The sequence below is a fragment of the Trachurus trachurus genome, assembly GCF_905171665.1.
Source record: "Trachurus trachurus genome assembly, chromosome: 19".
Classification (NCBI taxonomy): Eukaryota; Metazoa; Chordata; class Actinopteri; order Carangiformes; family Carangidae; genus Trachurus; species Trachurus trachurus.
In genome coordinates, this window is record NC_139913.1 from 8,193,042 (window position 1) to 8,202,222 (window position 9,181).

General features: G+C 42.0%; 1 protein-coding gene across 1 annotated transcript in view; it reads right to left on the reverse strand.

Moving 5' to 3' along the window:
* The window catches only part of cpxm2 (carboxypeptidase X (M14 family), member 2), a 28,100-nt gene extending 18,919 nt beyond the window's left edge, over nucleotides 1-9,181 (reverse strand). The window contains exons 1-3 of the mRNA XM_083994003.1: nucleotides 8,759-9,181; nucleotides 6,022-6,120; nucleotides 787-896 (exon numbers count right to left, since the gene is read on the reverse strand). Of these exons, the coding sequence (XP_083850129.1) occupies nucleotides 787-896; nucleotides 6,022-6,120; nucleotides 8,759-9,041 (492 nt within the window). The 5' untranslated portion in view covers nucleotides 9,042-9,181. The remainder of the gene's footprint in view (nucleotides 1-786; nucleotides 897-6,021; nucleotides 6,121-8,758) is intronic.

Here is a 9,181-nt window from a genome sequence, read left to right on the forward strand (position 1 = left end):
GTCTGGAATCTAAACAAAGTGTAGCAGCTACAAAAGTGGAAATAAACCAAGTCCTCTGGCCACAGGCCTGATTCAACAGGCAACATCTGTTTTTGATGTGTTCCTCCTGATTTACAGATAATTGTGCTCTCGGATGGACACTATCTCTGTCCCCTCCACAACTCCCGACGTGCACTCACACGCACGGGAGGGCGCGCGCACACGGCAAACAATAAATCCTTTGTTTTTGCTGGTTTCCTGAAACATAATGCCTCTGCTGTCTTGAGTGAATTAACAGCATGTGTGTGCGTATGTTTCATTAATTGTGCCGTTGGATTCGGCGTGGCCGCAGCCTGCGGAGGACGAGGCTCGCTGCAGACTGTACGCAGGCTAATACCCTCAAAGCACAGCTTGCACTAACAGGAAATACCTCGTCTCCCAGATGCCAGTCCTTTTTTATTAGGTTTGGGGATGTGCCCCTGGTATTGATGGCAACACTATTACTTTCTATGTTGAGTTAGCTTTGAAGTATTAAAAATATGCTGTGGGCTGAAATAGGATGATAATGTCATCCACATTTAACTGGGGAAAAGCAACTTATCACAGAGGACATCTTTTCCAAGGAGCATAAATATGAACTTAATCAGATATTGAAATTAAAAGATACTGTCTCTCAGCCATATTTCTTCTTCTATTGCTGCTGGAAAATGAGAGGTGAGGTGAGATTGCCTGGGGTGTACAATGTGAGCTCCTATACTCCTGCTAAGCTTGTTCAAGCTGCGCCAAGACTTTATATTCCCGTCTTACCTGGATGTTAAGGCGACCTCTGTGTGCACCGAGGCCGTAACGTTTCGTAGTTGAGGCATGAAGCTGGAAATCATCAATCTTCAGCGTCTCCAATCCCATAGGAGGGCATTCTGGGTAATGAGAATGATAAATTGGCATTTTAATGGTAATGTTACAGTATGTATCATGTGTTGCATTGCTCCAGGAGCTCTGTTTCTCTGCACTGTATACAGCAGCTCCTGTATGAGGGCCCATGTGTGCATTTGTTAATAGCTTGACAAAATGACTCAACAGTAATGAGCAATTTAGACTTTGCACAGTGAGCTCAAATGTGTGAAGCAAACAAGGCAGAAGCAAGCTGCACTATGTTTGTAACTGAGAAGATCTATTAATACGAGATCTATTCAGAGAAGCTAAAGCAGGCAACAGATAGTGAGCAGTAAAGCTTCATCTAATTATGTGAAAGGCCCAAATTAAAGCCGAACGTGATTGCTATCATAATGGCCATTATTTGTGTTGATGTCTCTTTGTTCTGCCTCTCAACAATACACACACACACAACAAAAGTGAACTGCATGTGCATGTGCGTGTGTGTGTGTTGTGTATAAACAGCCCATCCTTTAAAACCTGGAAAATCAAACAACAAAAGGAAAGAATGAATGAATGAAATGGAGTTATAACAGCGTGACGGAGACTTTGATGTCTAAACTCCTATAAATTTCAAAATGCGTCAAGCCTCATGGGTGATTAATGACAGTACACTATGAGAGCTTCCTCTTGTTTTGTTTTTCGGGTTGTTTTTTTTGTAATTTTGCAATCCACACCTATCAAAGCCACCCAACTGCACACTGCATACATGATGAAATTGTTTAAAAATGACCGGAGCAGTATCATTATCCTGAATTAGAGAAAATGGGAACTTGCCGCAGCTGCAGCCGCAAAACTTTATAAATATTATTAAAGGTTTTTATTAAACTGTGAAATTAGATGGAAAATCTTTCAATGTCAGAAAGGTATTGTTATGATTTTCAGCTGTGATTAGATAATGGACTTCATGGATGATGAGGATTTACTGTAGACTTTGCTTTTCAGCTGTTACTAATCCACAAGTTATAGAATTAATGGAGTACTTAAATCACCATACAGCACACAGCTCACTGTTTGCTCCAGTGCACTGGTGTGTAGCGAGGGAGTTTTGGTGCAAGCAGGTTATAATCTATAATCATAAAAACAGTTCATTAAAACAAACTATCTATAGCAGTTTTTAGAGCACTCACAGCAACTCCAGAAGGACAGGCTGGAGTAGAGGCAGAAAAAAATTAGTTTCTGGTGAGGCTCAAGCTCCATGCAGTTCCCATGATGCAATCTAATTATGTCTTTTTGTTTGACGCTCAGTGCCATAAACACCAGTGTCTTCTTAACTCTGTGTCTCTTTCTAAAACCTGTTTTTTTGTATGTTAAAAGTCTGCACAGCTGAGCTTAAATAACCCTGGTGACATCACTGTGTGACCTCATTGGGGGTTATTGAGTTATTTCCTCAGATTTGACTCTCACGCTGTGTCTGAAATCACTCCCTTGCCCGCTCACTCACGCACCGCACCCTGTTGGATAGACTCAAAATAGGGAGACGTGAACTGAACACATTGTCATTGCTGTACTTTACATCTACTGTATAAAATGTGTGTACAGTAAATAAGAAGTGATTTTGGACACAGTTTCAGACCCGTTTCGACTGACTCAGTGGTACTCCCCATGATGAGTAAAACTGACTGAAATGTGTGTTGAGTTATTGTGATGTGGAGTTAGCTGGGGACACCCAGAGTGAAGCCAGTCGCTGTATGTGATGCCTGGGAGCTGTGATTCAGACTTCAGTGTGTGTGACCTTGATGTGTTGCTGTAGGCATGTTGTGTGGCCTCATGCTTAGCTGTGCAGAAACACTACAATGCAAACAATACTCATCTTGTCATGAGATATGTGGGGTTTTTTTTTTTTAGCCTTGCGTTGCTGCTTTGTTTGTTTTTTGATGGTTTTGCAAGTGGAATAAGGTTAATATCCATTAATCCATTGATTCGTCTTGTGCTGCCACTTTCCAAGATTCTCATAAAATTGTTGTTGCAAACATAAATTATTCTAACTTATTGTTTTATAATTAAATTCTAATACTAAACCAGAAGTTCCTTTATCTGTACGATGATACAGCACTGTGGAGCTCTCTTCAGCCCAAACTAAAAGAACCAAATCCATCAACACAATGAGTCCCATGGCTCATATCTTTACTGGTGTAACTGATGGCAGCAATTAGCATTCATCAATGTGACTGATCACACTGTAATTAAATCCATGAGCGTGCCAATTATCCAGTAACAGCCACCGACGCCCCAGCAGTGGCCTGTCAGGCAGGCGGCTGTATTCAAGGCACTCCTGCCTTTATTTTGGAAAAACACAGTCTTAAAAAGAGAAAGCTGCACATCACTTAAGAATGTTTTCATTTGCTGCTGGAGGGAGTTTGCAGTTCATTGGAATCAAATGCCTGCCTTTAAGTGATTGCAGTTACTGAGACGGTGGTCACTAAATAGAGCTCTTTGTGTGAGATTGGCTCATCTTTTACACCACAATGGACGTCGCCCAGCGCGGGCCAGATGGACAAATCAAGGCTGACGTGTGAAGGCTCGGCTGCCCAGTGGCTCTTTGGGTCAGGTCGAGCTGTTTGCAGACTTCCCCTGGACCACAGCAGTGGAATTTCAGAGCAAGAATTTCCGATTGGGCACCAGTCTGTTTGAACATGTGCTTCACATGTCGCTGTCACACGGCCAGGATTGAATACTGAGAGGTGAAACAGGCACAAAGAGGACAATGGATTTTTTTTTTTTCCGTAAAAAATACTGTCGCTGTGGACATTTGCTTTTACAGTACATATGCATGTTAAGTAAATATTTATGTCCACTGAGGAACCTGGCTTTGTGTTTTATTACTGTTCCATCAGCCCTGATATGTCTGAGCCACTGGAGGTCGTAAATCACATGCATCATGATTTTTTTTTGAAAAACCACAGACAGAAATGATCAGCGTCCAAAATCCACACATGCACGAGTGGAGTTTATGTTACAGTAGGTGCATAAAGAAAACATAGCTCGAGACCAAATTAGCTCCTGCTGTAAAACCAAGGCGTAAAAAGTTGATTAACAAGCCAAATGCAAAGCCACCAGTAGTACCAGTTATTGTAGTAAAACTCTATACGGCAATAAAACATGTGTTGCTCCACTTGCGACCCTTTATGTCTATATTTAAAATCCTCTTGGAATCACACACGTACTGTAAGTCCACAGACGAGACGATCACAACATATTAGGGACAAACTGGCCCTCGCAGCAGCCCAGAGGATCAAGGTTAGCGGGACAAACCAAAAAAAAAAAAAAAAGGATGGACGACTGCCATTTTGCAAAGCCCTAAATCATTATCACCATCTGTATGCAATCCTTTGCAAGAGGACCCACACAGGAACACAGCATCTGGATTCAACAATAATGTATAATAGAAATGACAAAACAGGCAGTCAGAGCCTCATGCATTGCAACGAAAGGCCAAAAAAACAATTCTGGGATCAAAGTTTAGTCAGGTTATCTATCACAAGTTCTTTTCTCACATCTGGTAGAGTGGAATTTATGTTTATACAGTATCTTTAACTGATGCTCTTTGACCAATTGAAAAAGACGTGGTGTAGAGCAAAAATATGTAACTTTTGCTGATCGGTGAAGTCAGCATTGTCAATCACATGCACCAATTTTTTATCTTAACTTTAAAAAATGTCAGCCACAAGATTTGCCACAATAAGCTGTTATAGCAGATTTCCTGAGTGTGACGGATGGTGGGTTTTATTGATCATGAGTTCAGCTTTTCATTTAGAAGAAGAAGATTGTGTTTTTTTCTCTAAAGTCACTTTAAGAGATAAATCACACCGCAAATCATCCGACAGCTGCACAACAACCCTTGATGCAATTTTTACTTTTCAACAGACCCATCTTTCAAAAACCCTCAAGTCGTGTTTCGTCAACCTCAGCCTCTGAAGCTCGGCTGTGCACGTGACAAATTGTCATATCTCGGCGGAAACATCTTGTTTCAACATTCATTTCTTTTCCGACTGATGGGAATAATGAATGAGCTGTTGAAACCTCCGCTGAATCAGACTTTGAAAATCCCTGCTAGTCTCTGAACTACGTTTAATGAATTCCCCATTGTGTTGGTATGTGTGGATGTGGCAGCTACTGAGGCTCTGCTCCACCTTCGACAATAGCCAAATAATTACAATTTCCAAGGCTAAACAATTTCTTAAGCCGAGTAATGGAGCTCTTGATGTATAGAAAGTGTGTGATTTGTGCGACCCTGATAAATCAGCCGCTGCCAGGAGACGCTGGAATGAATTTGGAAAACAGATTGGTGTTGAGTCACACTTTCAACCATGAAAACATGATTTGGGGAGTCTGGGCTGTCCAGATTTCGACTGCGCGGGGCTTCCTTGTGCCAGGCATGTCTGAATGGTCTTCCCAGTTTCCTACATACGAGAATATCCAACTTTCTGCTTCCATTCCCCTAGTGGCAAATTTAAGATGGCAGGCTCTCTGTCTGCCCCGGTAGGTTCCTCACAATAGTTTCAACATAAACACATCAATTCTCCATTGGCTCCCACGCCCAATCTTAACCTCCCAGCGTTATTAAAATACAGCTTCTCGCTCTGCTTAATGTCTCACACTGTGCAGACGAATGAAAAAAAATAACGTGTTATATGGACAACATCAACATGCTCAGCGCGGTGGAAATTCTGAGGTCAAACTACTCGCGCTTTGCCCTGAATCACGCTCTCAGTCAAGTGAACTTAATCTGTCATCCAACGTGACAGGAAGGCTACTGGGGCATCTTGGCTTCAGTCTCGCAAATATACTGTGATCCATGGAAACCAAACACAATGCCTCATAAGCAAAGAGGACATCAGTGCTTCTGTGGCTCGACTCCACTTCTGAGAGCATCATCTTATATTGCCAGACTTTTCCTCTCTGGGAGGAAAAAGAAAAAAAGAAAAAGAGAAATTGGTTTCTGAAAACTCTTCGCCTCTCCAAAATATTTGTCATCTCTGGGAGAGTTTGTTTCCTTTTTCCCATCCTAACAGCTCCTGTGAAAGCGGAGAAATGATCCCCTGCATGTTGGAGGACGGGGGGATGAATTTATATGAAATCGTTGAGTGTCACTTGTTCTTCGCTCACCTTCTTTTATTGCGTTATATTGTCCTCCTTCTGCGACGCTGTTTGGGTTCTTCAATGTGCTCTTCTTGGTCTTCTCGGCCTTCTTGTTGGGCGTTTTCACTAAAAAAAAGAAAATCACATAGACACGTATGTATTCAGTCTTAACGGAATATAAGAAGTTGAATCACATTCAAAATTGCTGATTCATTGTCAGCGTGTAGAGATAAAGCAGTGGTGTTGACATGAAAGAAAAAAGGAGGCTTTGGCTGATTCGGTCCTGCACATGTGGATAGATTCAGGGCTGGAGAATGAACCAGGAGGAGATCTCTAGGTTAACTCTAACATTCAGTGACAGTGTATAGTCCCCACTCAGGATAGCTAAGCCAATGATAATCCATAATAGCCATAATATTTATGAGATATCAGCCTATAGAGGTTCAAATCAATCATGAGAATATCCTGTAGGAAAAGGTAGCTGTGAGGGCCGGCAGTCACATTCCAAGGACTGAAGATGGAAGTGAGGCGTGTGCTTTTTATTTGACCGAGTGTCAGGTCAGGATAGGCCCCCACGTGATAACAATCCTTCTCACATCTGAAAGTCTTTATCCGCGTCTCATTCAGGGGACAGGTTAAATCCTCCACAATGCTCCGAGCTGCATGTGTGGTTCAGCACAGCGGATTTAGTGAGCACAGAGATATGATCATTTAGACGTTGTCACAGCACAGGGCTCATGGCAGTGAGTTAATAGCACCATAAAATGTGCATTTTTACAAAGTGGAGAGATTCACAGTAGTATAAAGACGTGGATGTGAGGTTTTGCAGCTGACATGGGGACATTTTAGATTGAAAGGAATTCTTTAGATGTAAAAGTACAAGTTCCTTCTCCGTTACATAACCGAGACGAAGTGGGGTTTTATAAAGAATTAACACAGTATTTTGAGTTAAAAAAAAAAACATTTTCTTTTATCTGAAAATTGTTCCTCCAACTTTTGGATTGAGTCCATTATTTTCATAATTTCAGATAAGCTGAATGTGTACATGCTGGAAATTTCAAAAACACTGCATCATTAAACTGAAACAAGGAGGCCTATATAGTCGTTTTTTTTTTAGCAGCTGTGTGATATGAGCATAAAAAAAGACTCAGAATCAAGACAAAGAAGCAAAAAATCTACAAAAAGGTTTACATAATGGTACATTTGTTGCATTTTTGGCCACTTGACAAACTGTCTACACAGGTTTCTATATGCCCTTTTAGCAGTGCTACATCTTCAGGATCGAGTCACGATAACAAAGTCACGAGATTGCCTGGGGCAAGCTGGTTAGCATGCTAACTTCAGTAGAAGAAAATACTTGATAGAGACAAGTTACCATTGTTTTTTTCTTCTTCCTATTAATAGAGATAGCTGTAAATGATTTACAGAGTGAAGTTTTCCTCTCAACTTACGTAGGTAAACAGCTATTGATGCAAATCATAGCCATATAGCAATAGCAAAACTTGCAAATAGCTTCTTTCAGAGTCTTTGAGTATAAGCTAATCTGATTAAAATGCTGTAAAAAAGATTTTTTAAGCCTTTGTAAGTCCTTGCAGTTAGGCTACTTTTCACAAGAGCACTAAAATGTTTTATGTGTGTATGCTGGAGTGTAATGCGGATTGAACAAATAACGATCTCCGCAAAAGCAAATAGGCTAGTGGCTTCAGTGTGGTTTGCTGTTATTATTTCCCCCGCAGTCCCACCTGCAGCAGGTATCCCTGCTTAGACATGTGAAGCCAGATGCCTGAAACATGAGGTCACTGTCGATGCAGCTGTTCTAAATCACCGGCCACCAACCAACAGAAGCCCTCATGCCTGTTCCTCCTCCAATCACCTGGCAGGATTTTAAACCTGCCTCCAAACCTGCTACTGCATGTGCTCAGAGTCCCACAGACATTTCCATGCGGACGTTAATAGGACAGCACTGCTGGGTGCTGGGTCTCGCTGCTATTTGTGGGGAAAAAAACGTGGATTTCACATGTGTTCTGGCTCCGACATGAAATACAGTCCTGACCTCTGCTGTGCGTGAGGTTGTTAATCCTGCTGCTCCGCAGAACCCACACACAGCAACACGGCTCAGATCTATGTGGACGGGGGAGTGAGGAGGAGGACCACCTGAAGAGGTCATTGTTGTTGTTGTTGTGTTGTGTGTTTTTTGTCCTTTCTCTGCACATCCATCACTATGTGAAGTGAATCCAGCTGCTCCTCTGAAGTCCCAGAGGAAAGCAAGGTTCAATGTCATGCCTCAAATTCTCTGTGTCTGGGGCATTACAGTTGAAAGAAGTAATTAAACAGAGCCACAACTTATGAAAAAATAATTCCAGCTTTTGATGTAAACTGATGATGATGTGTTGTTTTTAATGTAGCTTTCTTATATATATTTTATACTCTAGAATATGCATTTATCATTTTATTTCAAAATTGGCAGAAATGATTAACCATACACTGTCATATAGTGTCAACACTGACTCATAAATTCAACTCATTCAAAAGTTTCAGCAGAACTGAAGTTTTCAAACTTTAATGTTGCCTTTACTGTGAGAAAATGATCAATTTATGTGTTGTAGTATAAAGAAACAGCTATATTGCTCATTGATTATAGTGGATAATGACAGTGTGGAGGATTTTAGAGCAGGAATAAAGTTTTATGACTGAATACACAGGAGAGTTTGAGACATAAACTGTAAATCCGTGCTGCTGCTATAAGAGATGGAAATGCTTTTACCTGTTTTTGCATCAGCTGTGGTCTTATCCGTCTGCCTGCTGCTGTCTGCTTTCCCCTTGGGCACTTTCCTGGCAGGGTTATGGCCATGGTGCTCATGCCTGTCAGGTATCGAGGCCACAGGCTTCTCCAGCATTTGGACCTGGTTGTACTGCTCTCTTGTCAGCAGCTCCTGCATGTAGTAATCCTCATCCTCTCCAGTGGAGCCATAGCTGAGGTCTGCAAGCCCCACGAGGAGTCCCAGCAGAGCCAGGGGGGTTAGGAGGCTGAGGCGCTGTCTTGTCATGACCCAGGGGATTATCTCCAGCTGAGAGTCCTGATGCCGTCTCCAGAGGAGCCTGCTGCTGCTGCCGGGCTGCGTCCCATCAACTGCTCCCTCTTCGTCTCCCTTCCCACTCCAACACGGAGAGTTCACAAAGTTCTCGG